Source organism: Clavelina lepadiformis, chromosome 3, assembly GCF_947623445.1.
Source record: "Clavelina lepadiformis chromosome 3, kaClaLepa1.1, whole genome shotgun sequence".
In the NCBI taxonomy this organism is placed as follows: Eukaryota; Metazoa; Chordata; class Ascidiacea; order Aplousobranchia; family Clavelinidae; genus Clavelina; species Clavelina lepadiformis.
This window is the reverse complement of record NC_135242.1, coordinates 16,529,347-16,556,425: the sequence shown is the minus strand read 5'-3', so window position 1 is coordinate 16,556,425 and position 27,079 is coordinate 16,529,347. Positions and strand designations below refer to the sequence as shown.

The 27,079-nt window shown below is 34.6% G+C and overlaps 4 protein-coding genes across 5 annotated transcripts; 3 read left to right on the top strand and 1 right to left on the bottom strand.

The window, feature by feature from the left end:
- The first annotated feature begins 3,322 nt into the window (after positions 1-3,322).
- LOC143450043 (cytochrome b-c1 complex subunit 2, mitochondrial-like) lies at positions 3,323-6,513 on the top strand. The gene is made up of 4 exons (XM_076950441.1): positions 3,323-3,896; positions 4,045-4,234; positions 5,376-5,534; positions 5,818-6,513. The coding sequence occupies exons 1-4, from the start codon at positions 3,378-3,380 to the stop codon at positions 6,297-6,299; spliced, it is 1,350 nt and encodes a 449-aa protein (XP_076806556.1). The 5' UTR covers positions 3,323-3,377; the 3' UTR covers positions 6,300-6,513.
- Positions 6,514-6,800: 287 nt separating this feature from the next.
- LOC143450044 (uncharacterized) lies at positions 6,801-10,113 on the bottom strand. Its single transcript, XM_076950442.1, has 7 exons — positions 9,928-10,113; positions 9,609-9,688; positions 8,661-8,850; positions 8,471-8,581; positions 8,167-8,261; positions 7,352-8,068; positions 6,801-7,082 (listed from the first exon to the last, which is right to left on the bottom strand). Exons 1-7 carry the CDS (start codon positions 9,983-9,985, stop codon positions 6,990-6,992), a joined length of 1,344 nt encoding a protein of 447 aa, XP_076806557.1. The 5' UTR covers positions 9,986-10,113; the 3' UTR covers positions 6,801-6,989.
- A 3,699-nt stretch (positions 10,114-13,812) lies between these two features.
- On the top strand, positions 13,813-19,502 carry LOC143448782 (AFG1-like ATPase). The gene has a single exon (XM_076948649.1). It carries the CDS (start codon positions 17,571-17,573, stop codon positions 19,038-19,040), a length of 1,470 nt encoding a protein of 489 aa, XP_076804764.1. The 5' UTR covers positions 13,813-17,570; the 3' UTR covers positions 19,041-19,502.
- Positions 19,503-19,583: 81 nt separating this feature from the next.
- Positions 19,584-26,805, top strand: LOC143448781 (ABC-type oligopeptide transporter ABCB9-like). Of its 2 annotated transcripts, none has more exons than XM_076948648.1 (12): positions 19,584-20,113; positions 20,258-20,524; positions 20,865-21,068; positions 21,173-21,378; positions 21,953-22,150; positions 22,819-22,969; positions 23,118-23,287; positions 23,413-23,586; positions 23,871-24,036; positions 24,123-24,259; positions 24,453-24,631; positions 24,802-26,805. In XM_076948648.1, exons 1-12 carry the CDS (start codon positions 19,588-19,590, stop codon positions 25,028-25,030), a joined length of 2,607 nt encoding a protein of 868 aa, XP_076804763.1. In that variant the 5' UTR covers positions 19,584-19,587; the 3' UTR covers positions 25,031-26,805. The 2 variants fall into 2 exon arrangements, with proteins under 2 accessions (XP_076804763.1, XP_076804762.1); XM_076948647.1 differs by having other exon boundaries at positions 19,584-20,128.
- Positions 26,806-27,079: the final 274 nt, after the last annotated feature.

The window sequence follows — 27,079 nt, the reverse complement described above, 5'->3', positions numbered from 1 at the left end:
CAGGGCGTATTGTGAAAAATTCTAAATGAAATTCCCCTAAATAGTGAACCTAAGCCGTGTTGTCAAGTTTTGGTTCGATGTTTTAAAATCTGTTCTCTTTAAATTTCACCAAAAGGTAAACTTGGAGACCTTTTCCCAAAAGGTCATGAGCGGATAATGAGGTTAGCATCGCAAAAGCGGATAATGAGGTTAGCCTAGTTTAGACTTTTCCGTTTTATCTCAAATATCTAACCGATAGTTAATCGCCGAAATTCAATCGAGATAGCCTGCGGTATATCGGAAATGAAAATAATGATAAACATTAAAGAAAAAAAATTTACTCGAATGTACTTAAACCACACAAAAACGATTTATAATAATCGCCTTTGATTATTATAAGTAGCAGCAAGAATAATAATTACTGCTAAACATTAGGCATTGATGAAACCACTAGCGTAATTACTGAGACATGTTGTTATGACCCCTTCCTCATGAACCTATCTTTTTAGGGCCATATAGGCCTTTTATCATATTTATCAAATTTCCTAGTTTACAAATATCCAGCTATAACCCATAGGAAAGCATATACAAGACGGGTATACGGCATTATGTGAATCGTTGTACACGACGTTTCAAAAGTGTACACAAATTATTGGCAGATATTGTACGTATAAATACAGTATGAAAATACAATTTATTTCAAAGCAGTTTTAAAGCGTTTTTTGAATCGTAAAAACCCAAAATTATTGCGCTTCGTGCATTTTAGGCTGGGTGGTAAAAAATCCGGATATTTTTGACCCAGCTTTAAAAATTTTAGTGTCCCCTCAAAGCAATCTTAAATACGCCACAACACGAAACAATATTTCTTTAATTATTTTTTTACCTGCTGTAACGCTGGCATATAACGCGACGGAAGGCTTTACAGTGCAAAGTTAGCACTATAGGCTATATATCTGTTCAGCTGTTCCTGATTCACCACTGCAATTAACTTGATATTGTTTTATTGGCAAAATAACATGTGCCGAAACAAAGGCATAACTTGACGCAGAGAGACGTCTAAAAAGAAAAATTGTGTGCTTCCTTCTCTTAAAGTAGACTGAATTGAAATACGAACTGTGCAAAAACGAAAAACACAATAACTTTATCGGCAAATGTAAGTGGTGTCCTGCCGCTATCTAGCGGACAGGGTGGTAAACGTTACAGGCATACGTAAATCACTCTCAAAAATAAGGTAAATGAGGGTTAGTTGGTCAACATCCGTAATTAACCATTATCAATAAAAAATAACTCCGAAAGATTTGTTCGTTCCTTGAACTTATTCCCTTTTTTGTTATCGTCCTCTAACAGTTTAGCACTCTAGCGCCCTTAAGCAATAGTTTTGTAGGTTACGTTAGATCACAGATGGTTTGGGTGTTTTTGTAGAGAAGCAGTGTGAGACCTTGAGATCAAAGTTGTTGCTGAGAGGTCATTTAGCACATTGCATGGCTCTAACTTTAGGCTGTTAAGTAAAAGTAGCGACGTTTGAATTCAGAATTTTGGGTCTAGTATACTAGTGCACAACCACAGGATGCCTTTGTGTACTAGACCCCAGCTACTTAAAGTTGCTACCTACTTTAAACAAAATAATTGCGTCTAGGCTAAATTTCATTAAAATGATCAATAATTGACGTGCAAGCTAACTTAGTGAGCATGCTTTCGCTGCTTGTTTCCATAATACCAACAAAGATCTTTTCTAAATAGCTAAATAGAAAAGGTTTTCGTCGCATCACGTATGTATCGTCTCAATTATTTCTCAATGCAAAGATGAATAATATTAGGGAAATGGAAGTAAACGTGCTTTTTTATTTTTATCTACGCCATTGAAATCTGTAAATAAATAAATGTTTTTAAGCACCTGTACCGTAGCCCACTTTTCCGTAGACATCGAGTATATTATTCAATGCAGTTAATTGCTATCGATAACAATTCATTTTACCATAGCAGATTTTTTCATACACTGGCTCCGCCACATAATTTGCACGAAGCAGAGAAAAGTGGTTAAAAAAACTTGCAAAAGTAGCTCCGCAAAAAATTTTAAAAAAAACATAAAGGAGGAATTAATCCGCTAGTGTGCGAAAAAATGGCTCTCAAGTTTGTTTCCTTCATGAGATCATATCATGTTTGCGCTGGACATTAAAATTTCATTTTAGGTTGAAAAATCAGATTTTCTGGGGTAGAGTTTGATGCAAGGGAGCTGAAAAAGTAGTGTATGTACAGACTTGAAATTTGGTACATAGTTAAAAGAAAAATCTGATTTACAACATGCGAAAACTCCATCAAATTGGACAAACATTAATATCAAAATAGCGATTTTTTGGTTAAAATTTGGACACTTGAAACTTTGATACATTGGCTACCCGACCCTACAATTGAAGTTGACTCTGCTGACGTCATCAATTAAGTTTAAAACAACTAACAAGTAGCCTATAGTCGTAGTCCCAGCTGGAAAGTACGGCTCTTTTCAACAAGAAATCTTGTGCACAAAGACACAAATTTTGGCATGATGGCTTGCACTGAAGCCTCTTGAAATTGTTTGTTTATTTATTGTAAATTGAAGTGTAAACAATTAACTTTTAGAACTTTGTTTATTATAATTCAGTGTAGACATAAAAAAGTTTGGCGTGCCCGTTCATGAATCTCGTATATGGCAGGTGTCATACTTTCCACTCTGGCTGGTAGCTTGGAAAGTTTACCATGTTTGGGTGAGAAGTCCTCCATGCAACAAGATGAAACAATAGCCATAATTCATTTTAATCCCCCGTTCACTAAGCAAACTTTAAAATCTGTTCGGTACCTACTGAAACATAACTGGGCTTGGAGGGTGCACTAACCAACCATCATTATAGCCCCACTGTACGAGTAAGAATTTGCACATTTTAAGCATCAGGCCTACACTGCTTTTCCCTTTTGTTGGTTGTTTGTGTGCATATTTATTTTTATTTGTTTAATTTTTCGCTATTGACTCTGGGGTAAAAATTATTCAAAGGCTACCTAATCTCTCTTGTAGCATGACGTAATTGCTAAAAAAATTACATTGTTTCAAAGAAACCTTTTTTAAAGCGGCAACTGAGAAAGCAATATCGTTAAGTAAATGATCTTCATTGTTGAGTTGATAAATTCATAAGTAATATTGTATCCGACTTAGCCATTTTTAGTATTTATGTTTACCCAAATCATCTCCACAGACAACATTCTGTTACGGCTCATATCAGCCCATTCCAAGTCTTTTGTTAAATTTCTGAGTTCAATTTATAGTAGTTTTTTTTTTAAATACGCCACTCTTTCTGTTTAACTTCAACATGTGCAAATTTTATCTGTTTTCAGTGTTGGTAAGGGCTTAGTTTATTTTGAATAGAACCATGTACAGATTTCCCCGACTTTGGTCCAACATAGCAAAACGCCATGTAGGTTCACAAGCAGCTGCAGTACAACAAAGCAGCCAAGCAAATCAGTTTAGCAAGTTAAACAGCGGATTGAAAGTTGCAACAAGCCATGAAAATTCTCCTGCAGCTAGAGTGGTCCTTCTTGTCAACACTGGAACTCGAGATGACGCATCATCTACTTTGGGGCTTACCCACTGCCTGCAAACCTGTGCCGGTCTTACAGCAACCAAAAACACAGCGTTTTTGACAACTCAACTTCTGTCTTCATTGGGTGCTGACTTGGAAGTTACTGCAACTCGTGATCATATTTTCTACAACCTCAGTTGTTATGCAACTGCTGCACAAGAGCTTGTATTAGATGTTTTGGTACCTGCTGTTTTGGGAGCAAAATTTCCCTGGTGGGAGATAAGAGATATGAGTACTGCAAGAATGCGTTATCATAAAGCTTGTGCTGAAAATGATCCAATATATGTATTGATGGAAGCTGCTCATAAGGTACGATTATTTCTCAAACTTCGTTTTTTTAACATGTAACTGTTGCGTACCTAGCGTAAGCTCGAGGTAGCATAGTTCTGATGTTGCAGTATAGAAAAGGCTCCAATCAGTATTTCGCTGTATTATCTCATAGTTATACTTCTTATAGGCATCATTTCGAGGTAATTTTGGTCAGCCAGTGCTGAGTCCAGATTACATGATAGGCAAACATACATCAGAGATGCTTTCTGATCGTTTCCAGTCATCATTTACACCTGACAACATGGTGCTTGCTGCAACTGGAATAACTCAAGGAGCACTTGAAGAAATAGGGTCTGCTGTGGAGAGCATAGCTACTGGTAGGTTTACTTAGTAACGTGTTTGCCTATTGATATATTCGTACATTGATATTTTTTATGTATAATATGTATAATGCTTTTTTTAGTTTATACAGACGAGATCAGTAAAACGCATAAATTGCTTTATCGCATAGAATTCCATAATCCCAAACCACTCCCATTCAAATTTGAAGAAAATACATCGGCTAATCCTTACCATGGCTAATGGCATAAATCAGTTTCAAAATTGAATAGAATTTCTCGATTGATTTGTAGACTTTTATCACTTAATCGCATATTTTCTTGAAGTAGCTTTGCATAGTTCTGATTTATTCTTATCCAGACTAAGCAGGTCCATGAAGACGTGCATTATTACTGTAACGAGTTACGATTGTTCACATTATTATCCTTGCCAGCACACAAAACCGACTAAATGGTCATTAAGTCACAATACCTTTTTGTATTGCAACCAACTGTACACGTTGCCATACGCATGATTTGTTTCTTTTTTCTAACTTGTAAAGGCATCTGGAAGAGACGCGTGATATTAATTTTATCGATAAAGAATTTCTTTTTTCTATTGCCGAAAACACGCAACCGCAATCTTTCTCACTTTACCTAACAAAACCATAGCAACAAAAAGCACTTAATCTTACGAACGTTGTTAACCGACTAGTATACGCAACAATGCCTTATTATCACAAACCATGCAGTATACTTCGATTACGTGTGTTATGAATAGTAAAAGATGATTTCGTCAGCAGTTAATGTGTCTAGCATTCTGCTTTCATGTTAATGCGTAAGATGAAGTTCTAACAACACCAAGGCTACTGTTTACAACAGAACCGGTTAATCGCATAAAATAGTTTGGCAAATTGACTATGCGATTAACTGGTTTTAACTATGTTAATATGTGTTTGTCAAGTCATATGGTTTAAGTAATTTAAATTGCGTCGTCATCAAAATTGAATTCAGATTGTCATTGATTGATTGCCAGCTAAATCGATAGATAGCATACAGTAATTAACAAGTTCTTGCAAACAGCTATTAAGGATTAGTAGCATTCACAGTTTAATCACTTATATATACCAAGCTTGTTGAGAACCTAATATAATAATTAATACTTTCTACAGCAATCATCAATGTATTCCTTTTAATTTAGGATCCAGTTCATCTGCCACAAGATCAAAACCTGACTTTGTAAGCAGTGAGGTTCATGTGCAAAAACCTGGTGCATTAGTCCATGCCGCTCTCTCCTTTGAAGGTGTTGCCCTGAATGACAAAGATGCCATTGCGCTTGCTGTACTTCAACATACCATGGGTATGCTGTTGGCACATAATTTCAGCTATTCAAAGAAGCTAACTTTGTTTTTTGTGTTGTATTAGCTAGCATTACATGTTTGCAAGTAGTTAAGACAATAGCTATGTTATTGGAATACCACTTCGTTGATTTTGAGCCAATCCTTTTGTTTTTTAGTAGTATGTTAGCTTTGTGAACTTTACTTGTAAGCGCAGAACATTATTATACCAGTATTCAGTTACTAAAACATTTTGTTTCATCGTTTCAATGTTGAGTAATTGATTTTCTTTGAAAATTTTCTCAGGTACTGGTTGTAATATCAAAAGAGGTTCTGGTTTAGCTAATGGAGTTGTAAACAGCGCTGTTGAAAATGCAACAAATGGAGTATTCACAACATCGGCATACTCAGTCAACTACACTGACTGTGGTCTGTTTGGATTAAGCATTATTGCTCCACCTGATAACATCTCAAGCGTTGTTAGTGCAACAGCAGCAGAGTGTGAGAAAATTGCCACCCAAGGAATTGACCAGAATGCAGTTGAGGGTGGAAAACAACGTTTAAAGGCAGCAATTTTAATGGAAAATGAAAGTGGTGCTGGTGCGGCTGATATAGCTGTCCAAGCTTCGACCCTTGATGCCGTCTCATCACCTGCTCAGATTGCATCATTGGTGGACTCTGTATCTGCTCAATATCTTGCTGCAGTTGCTCAGCGTGTCCTCAGTGGTAAAAAGAGTTTAGCCACAGTGGGACCAAGCTATAACGGGCCGTTTGTACAAGAATTATAAAATTGTCCCATAATTTCTATTTATATTTTATATTGTTCAGGATGGAGCTGGTAAAACTGTTTTAAAATCTAAAATTGAAATTCAAGGTCATCATTTTAATAAAAACTAAATAAGTGAAATTTTTTATCAAAATGATGTCAAATGTTTTGCTTTATCGATGTTAATTCCAGTTGTAACTTCATTTATATGAGTGGTATTAAAAGTTCTTACCGGATTTATTAAACTATTTGCTGGCCTAGTTTGGTAAGTTGACATTTTTTTAGATCAGGTATCTTTTCAACACTTTCGAGATGTGATTTTGATGAATATAATCTAAAACTGCATCCTGACCATAAATCAATAGCTATGAAGAGGCGTATTGTTGCTAAGTGTAAAGACGTTTTCTTTTTTGGTTTGCATTCTTAAACCATTTAATTTCATATGGTATATAAGACTGGTCAACTTTCTTCAGGGTCCAGTAACACAAAGGACATTCTTCTTGAATAAATATTTTGCTCAAAATGTTACTTACTGTTATATTTAGCAAATATTCAAAAGAACGGTCTTAGCTCAGGTTAACATTTTAGTGAACGTTACGGTTGTATTGACATGCAACACTTGTTGATTCCCTGATACTTGCAACGCAAAAACAAAAATATCCTGAAATGAAAAATGTAATCACATCCCGTGCTGCCCTTCTGCTTTCATATTTTAATCTGAAACATTTTCCACTTTTAAGTCGTCTTCTTTCGCCTGCGACTGGGGAGCGACACGGTTTACATGGTAGACGCCTTTGCTCTTCATCTGAAAACAAGATATTATCCTTCCGTTGAATGAAAACGAGTCTCAAAAACATACAGTTAATGGTCGTTAAGACTAAGTACCAGCATATTATGAAAAATTAAACGTTTTATAACGATTTTCTTCAATTGTTTTGAAACTCTTACAAGTTAAGTGCAGTTCTAAATTCTTTAATCCTAAAAGTAACTAAGGCTTAATGCACTTCGCATTTGCAAAGCCTTAGTATTTTCTTACATACAACAATCAGGTTTACTTCAGCATGTATTACCTACCGTTCTATGTAGAAACCACATAATGAATGCAAGAACAACGCAGCATGAAACTGCAGTTAGTATAATAGCCCACAATTGAAGACTTGTTGCTCCTTCGGTCGGAGAAAGAAAGGACTTCTCGTATTTAACATTAGTCGTAAATTGGGTTATGAACGAACTGTTTTCTGCCAACGTTGACGCATTTTGAGTTGGTAAAGACTCTCCCCATACCGTTGAGATAAGCGGTGTGGATAAACGGTGAGTCGCAGGTCTTGGAATGACAGTAGTTGACAATGAAAAATTCTTCGTGGAGTTTTGGGAAAGTGCAACCGATCGCTGTGAACTCTTTCTGAAAATCTCAAGAAATGGTTTCGAAACAGCAACTGGCAGTGATTTTGTGTCTGTACCATATTCAGCAGTGCCAAATGTACAGTTTATTTTGTGTACAGAACACACTTCATTAATGTTCTCCACGTGTTTTAAAGTGCTGCAAAATGCATTTACTACACTCCAACTATTATGATTGGCCTTGGGAGGATTATCAGCAAAAACCTCAGCAGTTGCTTTACTAACGCAACTCAGACCGACACCTGCATTTCCATCATCCGTGCTGGTTTCAACAACTGCTTGTGGAAATCGTTTGCACAAAAATGTGATGTTGGGATTTGTAAAATTTGAAATAAACAATCCGTCGCTCTTTGATAAAACTTCGACCGATGCGGTGCTTTTGCATTGCGGCTAAAACAACAACTTATAAATATTCATTACCAACCTTACAGAACAGAATAAATTAGTTATGAATTTCAACAAATACAAATAATTTGGGAGCTTTATACCGGTTGTCGGTCGTTTTCACAATCCAATCTTGGAGCTGTAATCGCAATAGATTCCAGCTCCATTTGATTTTGACAAGCAGTCGCCGGATTAGGAGCTGCAACACATGTTCGAATTTCTTCGGTTATTTTTAGCATTTGATTCACAAAGTATATGGCAGATTGAATCAAGTTACATTAAGTCTGTAACTCAGGAAAGGTCATCAAATTTTAAGTATTTACATAAAAAACACTCAAAATCAACTGATTTGAAAATTGTTGATTGCAAAAAACATAGTGTATAATGAAGTAGGTCTAAATCCTTTACGTCCGGGAGCGTCGTCGACGAAAGTTAAAGTACTCCCCGGACGCGGTGTCCTTCGTCCTCCATCTTTCCCCCGCGGGCCACGTGTTAACCCAATCTCGGTAACCGGATTAGCTGAAACACAATAACCCATTTATGTAGGTTTACAAGAATTGTATGAATTGTTAGCGGATAAGTTGAAGCAACATATTACTTGATTTGCAAGTGCAAATTTTTGGTGAAATTGCGTTGCAGAAATTACCACTGCAACAAAGTGAGCAAGTTACAGGGCAACTATGTTCATTTTGTCTCTCAAGAATGCTACATGCATGGTCTTGATAGCACGATTTTGTTATCAAGACATAACCACTGGACGTGTTGCGAACTTCGGTGTAGCAAACATTCTGCAACAAAGAAACAGCACACTATAAGTACCCTTTTTATGATTTTGGTGTACCGATAAAGAAAAGGCTAAAACAAACCAAACCTCAGATACGAAGATTCACGCGTTAGTAATTCTTACTTAGACATATTTGGCAAATCCGACTACAGTTAAAAGAGGTCTTTGGCTATGCAGTTAGAGCTCGACTATCCAAACTCCGAAATACCAGAATCTTCACTATACGACATGAAATTGCTTGGAACAAATATTTTTCCCTACACTTCACCGATTTAATCCGGAAGCCTCGCTGTTCCACTCCAACACAGCAATTTAAAAACGGATGTGCCAAAATAAAGGGAAAACACCCGCTAATTCGGATTACGACGCCTGTTGCTTACTTATACGTCAATTTGTTATACTTATTACACGTCAATGTTTGGTTTAGGCGCATGCATGCTGCAGTCATTAACCATTTTCCTGAATTCCTTTACATGAATTATTCATTTTGGATGCAGTTGCATCTTCAGTAGAGGCCTTTTTTCGTGTCCTATTTTAGTGTACAGTTTTTTGTGATGAATACATGCTATTTTACAAAAATTTGATATCACTGCGATATTCTTTCGATTTCGACTAAGTTATTCGCATATTGATAACACGCTACAGGCAACCGACATTTTTCAACGAAACAAAGGGGTCCTGACCAGGTCTGATTAACATCAATCAGTTGCGAATTGATTGTATTCAATTAAATGTGTGGTCTACTGAAATAACTATAAGGACCTGATCTACACCACAGGCGACTTTTCTGTGCAAGCATTCTTCATCAGATTGAGCATTTTCACAGGCGTAACAATTCAAACCTATATAAAAGACAAATGTTGCTTGCTTACTTGCTTTAGATTAGCACAGTACTAAATTAAAGAAAACTTGATTGCAATTCAGATTACTGTCATATGGTTTACCAGATTGTTTAAAAATTTCAGCAGAAAAGTAGTAAGGTTAGGCTATACAGAAATATATCTGATCATCGCATTTACTCGTCAATTAAGATTAAACCCAGCACGAACGAATAGAAGTCAAGCCATAGCTGACAACTTACCGTTGACATCATGCAAAAGCAATGATGATATTATAAACCATAACGATTCCTTGTTCATGATAAACTCTCTTGCTCCCTTAAATCGCTGCCCTATTTTGCCAAAAATGACTTAATGCTAACCCTTAAATTTCTTTTTTCTTGCTTATGTTCTTGCTAGTTTCCTTAAGCCAAATATACGTGTAAATCGTTAACGTTGTAAAACCGTTTTCTCTTTGCAGCTGATATCATATATTCATGAAGTTTTGTTCCGTGCTATCTTTGAGTTATCTTCATCTTTCAAAAGCGCTTCTACGTATACGAAACACGCATGATAAGAACTTGCATCTCTACGTCCTATACATACACTTATGTTGTTATTTGGACCTCACAAGCGTCTCCCAGATAACTCTTTGAAAAATTAATGACGTGAATGTTGTAATGCGTCATTAACTAAAAATGCCATGCCTTTCCGTGGCAAAACTATGAAATTATACGCCCTCAAAAGTTTCTTAAATTGCATAATGATTTTCGTTCAACTCTTTGAGGCACGCACTTGCGCTGTGTGAAACATTCAATTTAGGGAAAGTTTTCAGTAAATTTTAACTAACAAGGCAAAGCAAAAGTTTTCTTTAACGACTAACAAGGTTGTATTATCACTTATCAGACAGGTGGTTACAAAAATTCCTTCTGAAAACGCGATACAATACAGTTGCAACACTCCGCGAAAGAAAGGGAAGTTCGACTAGCAGGACCGAAATACTACAAGCGTAATATCTTTTTAACTCCATCAGCGGGTCGTAAATTATGCACGAAAACACAAGTGGAAAACACAATATTGCAATGAGAAGGCCAACATGGTGACAATGGGTAAACAAAGCAAAAAATAGATGTCACAGGCAGTCTTGTAGCAGCGACGGCAGCAGGTAAGCTATAGCAAGCGACAATAAATATTTCATTGATGTAAATTGCAATCAATGCGCCAATACATCGATACAAAGATGTTCGGTTATAGCATGAAGTACGCGTCATAAAACTGAAATAACAAAAACAAACTTTTATCTGCTCACATCAGAAAAGCATACAGCCTACCAGCGAAGAGATTTTCAAACAAAATTTATCCTACTATAGACAAATAGGCAACTTACTATACAAATAGGCTAACGGGATAAGTTATACATGCTATACGTTCTTTCTTTTTAATACTCAGCCTAGTCATGAGAAAATATCATTAACAATTAGCCCCATAAACAATTCAAGAAATGACATTTGAAAAACACAGTCGTAACCTCAGCTAATTTCAATCGTCATCGTCGTCGTCGTCGTCGTCGTCTTCGCTGTTATCACCATCTTCATTAAGGTGAAAGTCTTGTTGGTTAGTCCGTGCTTTTTTTCGAAATTTTGAAATTTTTTCATTTATATCTCGTGTGAGAACGTGAATAAACTTTTGTGACTGATGTTTATCAGTTTTGTAAAGTGTTGCCGCATATTGCTGAAGATCCTCCCAAAGGTTTCGTAACTTTTCTGTGAAGTTACCGATGTTGTCTTCATTTATGGTGTCATACTTTGAAGATGATTCTTTTTCAATTTTGTCATTGCTAAAACTTTTTTTGCAAGAAACATTTTGCGTCAATGCGATCGACATTTTGTCTGGCATGACAACTTGCTTTTGACTTTCATTAGTTCTTTTGCTGGACGTGTTTGACAAATGACCTTTGTTTGTTGACTTAGTCATTGCAGCAGGATAATGTTTCATCTTCCAACCATCGTAATGCGTTCTAGCTAAATTCTGCCAGCCATTGGATTTTTGTCCGGATGCTTGCGCCGTTTGAAAAATATAAAAATGCATGACTGCAAAAAATGCAAGCCCAAAAATAGCAATCACCATTAGCAATCGACGGCAAAACGGGCACTTCATTTTCTTTGAAATACTTTCCCTGTGATATCTATAAACCAACAGGTTATATTTTAGCACTACAGTAGACTATCAGTGGGCTTAAGTTATAACTTCAACACTCCTCACTCTAGTTTATAGGTCAATGTGAATTTATCTATTTTTAAGATGTGGCTTATCACTTAATTTGCACATAAGCTACAAACCATTAACAGAACAGCAGATTTCACTCATAATAACGCGAATAATCATTTAATTAAACAAAGTTAGGTTATGTCGAATGACTCGGTGACTGCCGAGGTCTCATACCAACTAAATTCCCAATTAGGTCGACTTTTTCGTTGTTTAAAAAACGTGCAAAAAGCTGGATTGCCTTCATGGTGCGCTGAAAGCAGATTATCAAATAAATGAACATTCTTTTCGGAACGAGGCATGATTGCGCTGCCTTCACTACAAAGTTCTGCAGCGGCCTGTAGGTAGAGGAAATGTGATAAATAGGGGCCTACACTAAATCAAACTAGTTAGGATAGGCAACTAAACTATAATTTTACCTCAATCAAACTATTTCATTGGCATTTTCCATTGATAAAAGACTATTGCTAAAATTAAAAATATTGATTGCTAATGCTAAAAGATTCGTATTAGTAGGCTACTTTTAATTGATAATTTTACAGTGCCACCAACATGTTGTTTTCATAATGTTATAGCGATTTTAATAGTGAATTGTAAAAATTTAGACCCTTGGCACATTTATTAAGCGAGTGTCTGTTCTCCGTCCAGGAAAAAAGTGCCATTTAAAGTATGTTCCTTATGTAGCCTATTAGCTTACGTGGCTATAAGATAGTTTGTTAAATTTAACTATGATGCCTGTCCGTTTGGTAAAGTAGCCTACTTTTTAAGTGATTGTGGTTTTAGAGTGACAATTATACAATTATAACGCTGACCATGTTTGTATGTTTACTTTTCTCTGCTGACGTAATCTTGCTGTCAAAAGTTCATTGGTCAGAAACAATATCTTCATAGGACATGTTGCATTCGTGTCGGTTTGTGATTGGTTATGACGCACATAAAGTATGTAGGCTATTTTATATCTACTGAACAGGAAGATCAAAATATAGGCCTACTTTTGTTTTTGGGAGTTTCTTGATTTGCTGTTGACTTGGAAAACATCCACAAATAACCTGGAATGAAATTCTTCTAATATGCAATTAATACGACAACATTTTCTGGAACATGAAGAATTGGACTTGTATGAATGTTGTGCTGGCTAGAAGAAACAAACGAACGATAGTATAAACAAAGGATTCAAACGTTCATTGACAAGAAGAGTCTAACGGACAATAAAAACCTTTGGCTTTAGATAATTCCAATACACTAATATAGCATGCCCATCGCTCTAATGTTATGAAGCCAAAGAGTATAAAAGACTCTTTGTGTAGGCTAGGCGTAGATATATTCCGGTTTTACATTTTTTGTTTGAAATTTTGAAGTTAATCCATAGTTTATAGGCCTAGGCTACATAGCAGTCTAACGACTCTTGAAGGCGTAAATTACAAATTCAAGTTGCTTTTCATCCATTGCAGCCTTCAGACTATATTATGTATACTCTATGGTTAATCCGATACAGGTATTTTACAATGCCTTGTATTTTCTTGAATAAAATTATCTAAAGAGTAGCTTCCTATTTAGAAAATCCATGCGGATTAATTTTTCTTCTTTTTCATCTTTCTATTTTCTTGATTGGAATTTTCTAGATTAAAAAATTCCAATACATACTGCAAATTAAAGCATTTTGTTTATTTTTGGTTTGAACATTATTGTTGGAATTGTTTCTTATTTTTATTATCCTGTTCAGAAAATATAAATAAATTTAAAAAAATTAGTATTAGAATTTTTATAGCGCCCCCTTTTATGTACGAACCAGTTGCGTAAAAGGGAAATACAAAGGGGAAATATAAAGAGGACATATTTCTCAAGAGCAGATTCCGAATCAATGCATGCCATGTTTAGTCAGTATCACAATCACCGCGCTATAGGGACTTTATGCTGGCTTAGTTTGGGAAAATACGTTGTTAAATAACACATTACAGTCATGTTCTCCTAACATAAGCCTGGTGAAAACGAAAAAATGCTTTTATTTATCAAAGCTCAACATTTTGCATCCCACAGAATTAGAGTAAAAAATAAAATAAGTGAATGTTGTTTCGATTGCCGAACTTCCTGTACCACTAATTCCATTGTCAGCCGGTCTGCATTTGGTACCAGATGCACATCCAAAATAAGTTTTCATGAAAAATCTTGTACATCTGGTTTTCCAGATTGTGATTGAGTCTGTGACCGAAAAACATTGGTCATGCGGATGCAGTGGCACGTTGGAAAGTTTACTGCTTTTGGGTGAGAAATCCCCTGTTCAACATGATGAAACAATAAATGTTTTCTGTGAAATTAATTTTAATCTTACGCGCACTTAGCAAACTTTCCAGTCTGGATGCAGTGTTTAGTTGCTAACTAGCATACAGCACTGTAACGTAGGCTAGACAAATGGCCTATTTTTTTAATGGTAACAGAACCAGCATTACAGCATTAATCTGGTCAGATAAATGAAGTACGAAATGAAATGAACATTCTCTTCAGAAATGTATTACGGAAAGTGATGTACTCACAGAATTATAACGGTTTAAAAAGCGACCAGGGAATTGCACCCACAAGACTTCATTCAACTTAACTGCACCCACATGGGATTGCATCCAACGTAATTGCGCCCACATGCAGACGTCCAATTTTAATTAAAAAACTTGATGGCTGAAAAAGTGAGATAACTCAGCAGAACAAGAATACAAACGTCGGCTTGATTTTATACTCGCCTAGGCCTTTTCTTGATTTTATACTCAGTCCTAGTAGAAAGATTTTCAAACCATACCACAATATTCACATATCAATATATCTGCAAGGTGTCAAAAACTGCCCACTTCGCTCGTTAAATGGGAGCAATTGATCACCTGATGTGATCATGGTGAGTGCGGAGGTGTGCGCTGGTGATTGCCTGCCTTAAACGGCCAACCTGCTTGATGTTGGTGATGAGTTTTGTGGAAAGCTGTGTTTTCTAATTGTACTTTTTTATTTTTGTACAGTCTCGTGCATGTTGAAATAAAGTGTCTTAAAAAGTTTATTTGGTAGAACTGCCTCTGTTTATGGTTTGCATCACATTGCTTGCGTTAAATTTTTAAGATCATACTTAATGATTGTTCATTATGTTTAACCATATCACTTACTCATTTAATTTTGTACTTCTTCAGATCATGAAACTTTATCACATGACATAATGAAAAAAGACAGTCTTGATAATTTGTGTGGTTGCTTAGAACTGCTTGGTGTTTTTTTTTCATATAGCTGAGCCTACCATTGTTAAATTGTGTCTATTATCAATTTGTACCCAACTGTTGATAAAAGTAAACTTAGATGTAACAAATTTATAATAAATCACATATTATCTGGCTTTTGCTAACATTAAAACGTGTGCTAGCGAAAGCATCATCCCACTAACTTAAGCACATACAACTACCGACAAAGTATCGTTCTAAACTGGAGAAATTAGTGAAAATTTACTTGGGTTATTTAATATGCCTTTATAATGTCATGACTAATTTTCTGTTTATACAAGAGCAAATTAACAACCGTTGGATGTGGATACAAACATACCAAATTCAATTGTACTGCCCAAGATGTCATGTTTCAGTTTCAAGTAATGGTTGACCAAAGTTCGAGTTTAAGATAATGATTTCTAGATGGCATTGCCTGACTTTTTGCATTGCTTAGGGGTAAAAGAACTCTTTAATGATAGATTTTAAATGCTGTTCTGGTATGAACTTGGTATAAAAGGGTGACAAGGTTTGTACAGATGGCATGAACTATATTTGTCAGAACTAACAGAGTAATTGCAGCTGAAATTATTATTAAAGCAAAAATTGGTCAGCAAGGTTTATTAATCTGTGAAAGGCATAAGCTGGAAATTTTTGCAGGCACATTTTCTTTAAATAGATGTTTCCATACGCTGCATGTAGTTTGAAATGTTAACTATTTTAAGATTGTGCTCGCTGTCACAACAGCTGATCACAAATGCATTGTGGGTAGATTACACTCCTTAATTGTTTTGCTCTTTGATCATTATCAGTCAAGTTGCTTTAACTGTTATACAAGAAAAGTATATCTGTTATTGCTTAAAACTTTTCTACTTCAAAACCAAGCAAATATGTGAAGTATGGTGTACTAAGTACATACAATGCAGAACAAAAAATAGAGAAATTTTTTAATCGTAATATCATATTCGCATAGCCATTTAAAAAAATTTGTCAATCAAAATATGTAAGCGCTCATTGTTTGCACTGTTATTTCTGTTACTGAATATGATCTTTGCTCTCATAACTAGACCAGTGACTTTAGCAGACATGTAGGCTATATACCACAATTATGCAGTTATGTAACAAATATGAAAGTGTTGACAGCTTGAAGTTTTAAGTGTGATGACGTGAAGTTGGTGAGGATGAGGTTTTATGATTTGGCTTATATGTATGCATTTATGTATATTAGTAAATGGTTGTGTTTTTTTAATTTATGGCATTTTAAAATGACAGCAATAGCCATGGCATAAAGATAGTTTTGCTGGAGTTTAGAATTTATTTGTGCAAAACTTGCAATTTAAATATCAGTAATGCCGGTGTGATAGTTTTAATTGTTGACAATATGTGTGAAGTATGGTAATGCCTTTAAATCATAGCTTAGGTAATAGCTTGTTGTTATATAATAACATACAATTTATTAAAGCTTGCCACTACTTTTTTATTAGGAAGGTCTTGCTAATATGTACAGTATAGGTATTTAATTTGTCTATGGATATGTTTGCTTCAAGTGCATTTGATTGTATTAAATTGTACTGGAATGCCAAATTTGAGTATTGTGTAGTTTAAGTCATTCAATTTCTGACTGGGTAAACTGACCCAAATTACATTGATTTCATATGAAATTATTAGTATACTACTGTAGATAGAAGGTTTTGATGTAAATGACTATTTGGCAATCGAGCAAATGACTCATTTTTTTATTTAAGTAGATTTAACTTTGAAACTTTCTCTGTGTTATACATATTACTCCTTTGAAGGTCCTAAAATCTACTTCACAAAATAGGAAAAGAATCTTGGGTTGTGTAATACATTAACGCTTACAGTTCGGTAATCTTAGCATAGAGTTATGACTGGATATTAGAAATATTTAGACTTGGCATAATTTGGTAAATTTGGTGATACATGTCAGTTACAGTTGGCAAATATCACTACCACTTGCTTATAACAACAATAAAGAATATACAATTTAAATTATATATAGTGGAAGATTGTTTTATCTCCATTTTGCTTATTTAAATCTTGGTTAACTGAAAGTAAATATGAAGATTCTCTTTAGTCCGAGGATAAAGATTGTGATACCATACTATACCACATTGCTGACACTTATCTTGCCCTGGGGGTAACAACTTCACAACCAGCATTGTTTGGTTGCCTGATTCGATATGTATTATAATAACAACTACAGTACTTATTGTAGATTTGGTTATTCTAGACTCTAGAGCAATAAAATTACACATTTTATTAAATAAATATCAGAGTTACAAGCCCATCTTATAGCTACTAGTAAAAGATAAGTTTTGTATACTTTTTTAAGTATTGGTGTATTTGAATGTTTATGGTGCTTGTTTTTAATTTACACACGTTTACAGGTTATAATGGCTTTAGGTAGATCCTTAACAACTAAAATTTTAAATTACCATAACTCAATACTTTTACACTCCCATTTCTGCTATGCAGTATCTCAAAGGGTTTTACCAGTTTATTCACGATTTATTTCAAATTTGAATGAAGAAAGCAAGTTCAACATACAAGAGTTTGTGGATTCATCGACCCTAGAAAAATGCCCAAGTAATATGTACAATGCACTTGTGAAGGAAAATATTTTGACATATGACCAGAGGCAATGGGCTGTCATAGAAATACTACAAAATTTGCACACAAGATTGAAAGGTTATAAGGCTGAACCAGAAAGCAACAGTTTTTTGCAGAAATATTTCACATCAAAATCAGAAGAAAAGACTAAGGGTTTATATATCTATGGGAATGTTGGAACTGGTAAAACCATGTTGATGGATTTGTTTTACTTTTGTGTTGATGTTGATTGCAAGCATAGGATTCATTTTAACTCGTTCATGTTAGATATTCATAACAAAATTCACTCTTTAAAGAAAAATCTTTCAAAAAATTATGGCACTAAGCCACAACCCTACGATCCAATCAGTCCCGTTGCCAAAGAGATAAGCAAAACAACCTCTCTTTTGTGTTTTGATGAATTTCAAGTTACGGATATTGCCGATGCTATGATTTTGAAAAGACTTTTCACAGAACTTTTCAAAAATGGTGTTGTAATTGTTGCTACAAGTAATAGGCCTCCAGAAGACCTATACAAAGGTGGTCTTCAGAGAAGTAACTTTGTTCCATTTATTGATATCTTAAAGACGTACTGTGATGCTCATTCAATTGATTCTGCTGTGGACTATCGCTTGACTGGAACACCTTATGATGGTCAGATTTATCTTCTTACAGCAGACCAAGCAGTTGATAAAAAGATGGATGAATTGTTTAGGTATCATGCTGCTTTTAATTCTACAGCACAAACCTCCATTGCTTCAGCCCCTAGAGTATTACGTATTTTAAATCGTAACCTTTTAGTTCCAAAGTGTGCCGGCAGAGTTGCCGACTTTACTTTTGAAGAGTTATGTATGCAACCTGTAGGTGCTATTGACTATATTGCACTAAGTAAAGAATTTGATGTCGTTCTTGTGCGTAATGTGCCACAAATGAACATATTTCGCAAAACAGAAGCACGAAGGTTTATTACAATGATTGATACTTTCTACGATGCAAAAGTTGGTTTGATTATTTCGGCTGCCACTGATGCTGCAAAGCTGTTTGCCAGAGCAACTGAACAACAGAAACAATCAGTAATGATGAAAGAGTCTATTATTTTAGATGATTTGAATTTAAATCAGTCTGATGAGTCTATTCAGCTTAACGTTTTTTCTGGGGAGGAGGAGGAATTTGCCTTTCAGAGAGCATTATCTCGTTTAAATGAGATGCAAACAGCGAAATACTGGAAAGAGGAAGTCGCACATAGAAAGCAGGGTCCAAGAAAAGACACTTAAAACAAAATATTAAACTGTGAATTCTCTACATTGCTTTTTGTTTGAATCTAGGTGAAATTTTATTTATTGCTGTTTTAGATTTTAGAAAATTTGATTCTAATTTAACATTGTTGTTTTATAAAAATCATTTTAGACAAATTAGTTGAGATTGCTCTTGTTTTGTTTTTAAATAAAAAATGCTTTACCAAGGTTAACTGATTATTTTTGTCATAAAGAATATGTTCACTTTGTTTTTCAAAATTGTGTATTGAATTAACAACAACTTTACCCACTGAGCTATAATTTTCAAATGCTTGCATGATACATGTGCATATAATTATAATTTAGATTCTTCTGTCTTCAGCATTTTCATTGAATTGGAAAGTACATTATAGCGTAATTGCTCTGTTGCCTTATGCTTATAACAATTTTTAACATTATATTAAAATTAAATGCAACATTCAATATTCTTTCAACTAATAGGTACCAAACATAGTGATTTGCAAGACAGTCGGTGAGATAGTCTGTTGTGCTGAATTGTGTATTTAGTTGTGTTATTATCAAGAAAATGAGATCACTAAAACTGAAAATTGTTGCTATTGCCACATTTGCTATTCTGGATTGCTTCATAACCACATTACTGCTTATTCACGGGAACCAATGGGGGCTCTTTGTTATTTCACTTCAGGAATTTTCTTTTAGTTCTTCATTTGTGGACATATGTATCTTCACTTACATTCGGAACTCAGTAATTATCGGCGGCGCGACAGGAGTATTCTATAACCCATCACAAGGCTCATTGCGATGTCGGAAATCCATACGAGCCATTGTATTGCTTGTCTTTACCAATGGATACTATTTATGTGCCAAACTTATTGCGTTTTCTGAAGATAATTCATTTCAGGCAGGGCCAAAATTAAATTGGTTTTTTGCCTTATTTGGTTGGTGCATCATTGGATCAATACTTAGCGTACTGTTGTGGTATATCTTGTCGGTCCTACTATCAAATTCAAAATCAAGCAATGAATGTGATGCTCACAAAAACGATTCCATTAGTGAAGAGGAACCATTGCTAAAACATCATGATAAACCAAGTAATCCTTATGAAAGTATGTATTGATTTTGTCTGTGTCACTATCATATCTATGTACTTTCCTTAATTTCTTCCATAAATTAACTATAAACTGCGGAAAATTGGGGAAAATAGTTAACGCAAATGCACATTTATTATTTCAAAGGTTTATCAGGAGACAATGCCATAAACAACATTGCTGTTGACTATGGTTCTTTCTCTGATTCAAAAACACAAAATGGAAATAAAAACAAAGGGGATGATGATGAAGACGAAAAGAGTCTTGGTGAATTGGCAAACAAAGCAAATCTAAAAGCAGTGTTCTCTTACTCAATACCAGACTGGAAATTGCTTCTGTGTGGGATTTTTTTTTTAGTTGGTGCATCCATTGCGCAAATATTTCTTCCATTGTACACTGGAAAAGTTGTGGCAGGTATGTCATAATATAATGAATACTGGAAACATTGAAATATAAAACTGAGAACACACTAATCAAATTTCATGAAATAACATTTTGTTTGAAGCAAGATTTGCTTGTTTTCACATATGTGTTTGGAATTATATCAGACTAGTAAATAGTAGGTATTATAAATCTAGCACCATTTAGTTCAAAACATTTTTACTAATGCACGATTATTTACATTATTGTGCTCGTATATATATGAAATCTTGATTTTTATTGGAATACCATAATTATCTAGAATTGAGCTATATTACTTGTCTATATTAAATCTTGCTATTGGCTTCTTTTTAATATATATTGTTATATTTAGGCATTGTTGCTTCTCAGGATAAAGTCCAATTTACTAAAGACATTATTATAATGGGTTTGATATCACTGGCTGCTTCTATATGCTCTGGTTTGAGAGCAGGCTTTTTTATGAATGTTATCCAAAGATTTAATATACGAGTACGTGATGCCTTGTTTGGGTCCTTGTTGAGTCAAGAGATAGGGTTTTACGACAGTGTAAAAACTGGTAAGTTGCCATAATTACGGTTAAATGTTTGCCTTCAACTGAATATATTGCTTGATATGAAATATACCAGTTTAAAACTAAGTTTGAACTTTTTGAATCTTAAGGTGATATTACATCACGTCTAACATCTGACACGTCTACTATGAGTGATACTGTTGGATTGAACTGCAACATTTTTATAAGAAATTTTATTCAAGCAATTGGAACTTGTGTCTTTATGTTTTCTCTTTCATGGAGATTGTCAGTCATCACATTTATGGGTTTTCCTTTGGTATTTGGCGTATCAGAATTATATGGACACTATTACAAGGTAAACATGCATTGAAGATACCAGTAAATTGTTGTAATAATATTCTGCGAACAAAAACCACTTAACATGGTGCTGTGCTGTATAAAACGGTATCAAAATACAAAATGATTTGTTAATAAAGTATATATATTTTTTGTAAGCCACACGTAATGGTACAGTAGGTCGCACTGAAAGATACGGTACAGTAAGCCTCTGCAACATTCCTTTTTTCTACAACTATAGAGAGATACAGATGAACTTTTACAGAATATAATACAGATACAGAAATCAGGAGAAAGAAAATCATGTCAATAAAGTGTGGATAGCAAAAAGAAAGCACTAGATAAACGTTTGGTTTGATAAACAAAAATAAGCCACAAAAATCATAATCAGAAAACTTATAAGCCGCGGTTTACAGTCGATAAACACAATATCATATTTTTCTGGGTATTTATTTTAGTTTGTTTGTTAAAAGCCACATTTTATGTACAAAATTTGATAGAGAAAACGTATGCTTTACAATACAATGCTTTTTCCATTTGAATTATTGCTCATTGTTAACCAGTAAAAGATAAATAAGCATCATGTGGCATAGAAACTGCAAGAGTTGGTACAAGATCGGTTTGCAAGAGCAAATGAAGTTGCTGAAGAAGTATGCTCTTCCATGCAAACTGTTCGGAGCTTTGCAAATGAAAAAGGAGAAACAGAAAGATATCATAATAAACTAATAGATGTGTATAAAGTTCAACTAAAACAAGCCGTATCATATGCAGGGTACATTTGGTCTACACAAGTAAGTGTTTTTTCTTAACAAACCTAATTTTTGATTCTGTTGGAGTAACCGTCATAATTTAGTTATATCTATTTTATAAGATATAAGTTATATCTAAATTTTGAACAGTTTAAAACGTTGTGTTTTGAGGTGTAAAAAGATTTTTATTTCATCCCAGACAGCAAAGCAGCTTTTTATGCCCCCAAATAGTTTTTTTCCCCAATAATTACACGACCATGCATGAAAATCACTAGTTGATCCTTTTGAACTTGCAACAATTTGTGACGTTACGGCGCACATGGTCCATAGTTCACATATTCTACAATCTACAGTTACTACAAGTGCAATTACAATTACACTCACAGTTTACTTAACACAGTGCACACCGCTTGCATAGAGTATAGGCACATTTTAGTAGCACTGATCACTTGGATTCACATTGCGTCAGCATAAAATTGCCAACAAAAATGAGGGGAAAATTTCACTTTAGTTACACAATCTTGGTAACTTTCACTTACGTCTGCCAAGGAACTTTTTCTTTCTTTCGTGCTTGGAATTTCATAACTTGAACCTTGCTGACTGCAGACCTTTGTTAAAACAGAAATGCTCCATATCCAAAATGGTACTCTGACAAACATTATTTTAAGTTTGTAATTAATCACACCTTTATGTATTATGTTTTTGTGCAGAGCATAGAATTACTGTTGACCGTTTTAACTCTATGGTTTGGTGGATCACTATTAGCAAAAGGCGCTCTTAGTGCTCAAAATTTCATATCATTTATTCTCTATCAAGAATCTTTGAGTCAGTGCATGGGTGAAATCGGAGAAGTCTACACAGGTTAGCGGCTCAAGACTGTAACAAGTTATGTAGAACTTGTTGATAAGTGTGTGGCTAAAACAAACGTTTTGAAATCCCGTAATGAAACTAATTTTGTTTTATTTTTAGGACATCATCACAGTTATCACAAATATTCTTTATGTAACAGGACTGATGCAAGCTCTTGGTGCTGCAGAAAAGGTTTTTCAACTGATTCAACGCAAGCCAAAAATTAGCATTGACGATGGATGTGAAAAGCCAGATAACGCAAAGGGTCACATTTCGTTTAAAAACGTTAGCTTTTCATATCCAACAAGACCTGATCAACCTGTTCTCAAGGTATGATCAAGATTATGTCTTATAAGAAATTGAAAAGGTGCAATTTAAAAAAAATCTTACTGTACATGTAACTTTGTAAGTGTACAAAAATTATGAACAGAATTAAACGATATTTGCTGTTGCAGGATGTTTCATTTGAAGTAAAGCCTGGGGAAGTGGTGGCGCTAGTTGGGCCGAGCGGTGGTGGAAAATCCTCCTGTGTCAAACTTCTACAAAGATTTTATGATCCTGATAATGGAACAGTTCTTCTTGATGGGAAATCTGTAAAATGCTATGATCATCAATTTCTTCATGAAAAGGTATTGAAGTGTATCATAACACAATACTTTAATTAAGCTTAAACAAATTTACAAAGTTGGTCCTACTGCAACCAGACAGACCTACACAATTAAGGTCGAGATAACATACAAAACCACAAAACCATGGTGTGCTCCATGTTCCACGCTCAATCAGTGTGCCTGAGGCCAACCACTAAGGCACTGCATATTTGCCACAAATACAATTACATAAAGATTCACTACTGGTTTACTTTTGCTTCTGATATCTGAGTTTAGCCAACCAACAATTTCTTGTTTGATCACAGATGTCAATGGTTGGTCAAGAACCGGTGTTGTATGCCAGATCAGTCCATGACAATATAGCCTATGGGCTTGATCAATCTCAATACACAAATGAAGATGTAATTAAAGCTTCTGTTAAAGCCAATGCTCATAACTTTGTCATGGAGATGAATAAACAATACGAAACAGGTGAAAGGCTAATTCTATTTTACTATTAATGATAAATCCTAAAGTAAAAATTTTCTATTTTATGGAATCGCAACAATTGTATTTAGAGGTTGGTGAAAAAGGAACTCAGTTATCTGGTGGCCAGAAGCAGAGAGTTGCCATAGCCAGGGCCTTATTGCGGAATCCTTGCGTTTTGGTGCTAGATGAAGCTACCAGTGCTCTTGATACAGAGAGTGAAGCCTTGGTAAATTTTAGATTGGTCATTTGCGGTTTAAGTGAAGTTTTTAGGGATTACAGTTAGTTCTCTGGGAACATTAAGATACCAATGTGTGTAAGAAATATAAAAAAACGGTGCATGTAATTTTTATGTTTATGTCTAGGTAGGCTTATAATCATTATTTTAAATATTGACATTTAAAACTTGAAGAATTTTGTAGGTTCAAGAAGCTTTGCAAAGGAGCAAATCCAACAGGACCGTTTTACTAATTGCTCACAGACTCAGCACTGTTGAACAAGCTGATAGAATTGTTGTTATAGTAAAAGGAATGGTAGAAGAAATGGGAAGTCACAAACAATTAATGGAAAAGCAAGGCACCTACTACCGACTTGTTCGAAGGTATTGTGAGCTGTAAGATTGCACACAGATTAGTCATATTATTTCTTTATTTAGTAATAAAGTAATTGCTGATGTATGTCGTCACGGTGAGTATTGTATTGAGTATGCAAGAAGCTCTCTATGTTCTCCTTTCATATATCACGTAATTTTTTTTATAAACCTGATTGCAGGCAGTTGGCGTCACATTCCAATTTGAACTCTGTTTTGCTGAATAATACTGAAGGGTGCACATTTTTGCCAGAGGAAAATCGTTATCCTTCAGAGCTCTGTAACGACTTTTCCTCATCACCTGCACTACCGGGTTTGTTTAACAACTCACCTAAAATCCACGAAACTTTTTCGTCATCTCTCAGCAGCAATGAATCACAAAACAGAAGTAAACATGGTAGTAATTTTTGATTATCACTAGCAAATTTTCATTGCATGTACCTGAGTGCTATTGTTGGCTAATTTTAAGGCGCTGATTTGCAAAACGGACAATTAACTTTTTCTATCAGGTCTGCTTTTTAGGATATTGAAAATTATAACTTTGAAGATTTTTATTTGACTTTAACGTAAAAAATAGCACTGTCTATCATGCATATGTCTAAACTTTTGTCATATTGCAAACATAAATGTGCAGTAATAGTAATTAGTAGTTATGAGAACAAATTTAAAGAGCAGAAACTCAAAACGTAGTAAACAGCTGACGTCAATTGTATTATTAGTCATGCCGCTAAGGATCAATCAAGAATTAGGACGCCTCGTAAATACAAGATTAATCTCTTTTCCTGTAAACATCAGCAATAGTCACCTATAATGTTATCATTAGCTTCTCTTTTGTATACTGGCGTTAAGCTTATCATTAGCTTATCACTCATGTTCTCCACAAGCAGTGAAACAAGTGAAAACGAACATGGATGTAACATTCAACAACATTATCATTGATATACATGAAAGTCTTCACACTTATCGTCCCATCAACTTATGGGACTATTCTTACACTTTCTTTTACTTTTATTGCTAGTAATATTGTTAATTTCCACACATTTTAGTGATATAAACTTATCAATCATACAAGTATGAAGGTAGAGACCATGACATGCAATGAAAACAGCTTGCTGCAAACAATTGTGTAATTTTAATTGCCATAATGTATTGTAATACTCCTTTAACGCACAGATTTGCTGTAGACTATAAGTTCAGATACTTGCTGCCATATGACTATTATACCTCAATCGGTTTTACCACTATAAAGGCTTATGAGGAACTCATTCATCAATTTTATCAATAGTATTTTGATAAAGTTTAACAAATGTTGGTCCTTATAGTAGCAATTTGACCTCTAGCGCTGTTTTAACATGTTAAACATTGTAATAAGAGTGCATTGACTTCGGTTTCATTCTACTATTATCGATAATGCAAACTAAACGTGATAGAGAAAATTTGATTGCAGGTTAAGATTCAGCACCTAAAAGAACGCTTATTAGGTTATCAGTTAATACTTTCTATAGGACAATGTTAACATCTGTATCATCTTAATTTTCCCGTGCAATTGCCGTATAATTTTGTTTTAATTTTACTTATAATTTTATTGTCTGTTTGTTTTTGGTCTTTTGCATTTATAACGTATTACTCCGCTCTGTTTATATTAAACGTACTTCAATGAAATTCCTGTAAGGGGCCCTTGGCAGTATTTCTGAGAACACATCAAGTAATTTCGCTCGTAGCTTTTGTATCTTATGTATACTAATTATAGTAGTAATATTGATTAAAATAGGATTTGAAATTGATCAATTAATTATCAGTTATCTTATGATCAGTTATTTCGCTTTGGTTAGTTTGAATGCAATAAATCCGAATTTGTTATGCTGAACACTTTTTGAAGTCTTGCGTTTCGTATTGTTTTGAAATTTTCAATTTGTACTGATCCAATATGTTTTAATTAAGTACATTTATTGATTTACATGAACCTTGAAGCGCATTTTTAGCGTAGAGATTACTGTTTCACATTTAATTTATTGTGATGGTCCTAAATTAAGCTATATAGGCAATTCGCTTTTAAAGTATGATTAAATTTCGTCTTATTTTGAATTACCGGTACTATAAAATCGTTTTATATTTACGTATTGTGCAATGTGCATACATTTATTTTTAATATGATTTCGAAAATAGAAATGCTAATTTTGCATTAATTACCCTACACTTGTTAAAGCATTCTAGTCATTTTTATCTTTAAAATTGGTTTTTGTAAAAACCATAATTGGGCTGTACAGCAGTATCCATTCAAGCAGAAAAAGGTCGGCCGGTTTATATCAAAAATTCTCGCCCAGAAATTTTCTACCCTTGTTTTATGCGCTGTACACTTCACAACACATGTCACACAATTACCACTGTAGTTACAAAAGAGAAATGTAGCAGCAGCAGGAAACTAGTATCAATCACAGGATGTAAAATGTACACAGTAAC

Excerpts from the sequence above, each read along its gene's own strand:
- LOC143450044 (XM_076950442.1), bottom strand. The coding sequence starts at position 9,985 with ATGAACAAGGAATCGTTATGGTTTATAATATCATCATTGCTTTTGCAT. Across the intron at positions 9,689-9,927 it reads GCTTTTGCATGATGTCAACG|GTTTGAATTGTTACGCCTGT; the intron begins GTAAGTTGTCAG and ends TCTTTTATATAG. Across the intron at positions 7,083-7,351 it reads TGTGGTTTCTACATAGAACG|ATGAAGAGCAAAGGCGTCTA; the intron begins GTAGGTAATACA and ends TCTTGTTTTCAG.
- LOC143448782 (XM_076948649.1), top strand. The coding sequence starts at position 17,571 with ATGGCTTTAGGTAGATCCTTAACAACTAAAATTTTAAATTACCATAAC.
- LOC143448781 (XM_076948647.1), top strand. The coding sequence starts at position 19,588 with ATGAGATCACTAAAACTGAAAATTGTTGCTATTGCCACATTTGCTATT. Across the intron at positions 21,069-21,172 it reads TTACGACAGTGTAAAAACTG|GTGATATTACATCACGTCTA; the intron begins GTAAGTTGCCAT and ends TTGAATCTTAAG. Across the intron at positions 22,151-22,818 it reads GGTACATTTGGTCTACACAA|AGCATAGAATTACTGTTGAC; the intron begins GTAAGTGTTTTT and ends GTTTTTGTGCAG.
- LOC143450043 (XM_076950441.1), top strand. The coding sequence starts at position 3,378 with ATGTACAGATTTCCCCGACTTTGGTCCAACATAGCAAAACGCCATGTA. Across the intron at positions 4,235-5,375 it reads TGTGGAGAGCATAGCTACTG|GATCCAGTTCATCTGCCACA; the intron begins GTAGGTTTACTT and ends CTTTTAATTTAG. Across the intron at positions 5,535-5,817 it reads TGTACTTCAACATACCATGG|GTACTGGTTGTAATATCAAA; the intron begins GTATGCTGTTGG and ends AAATTTTCTCAG.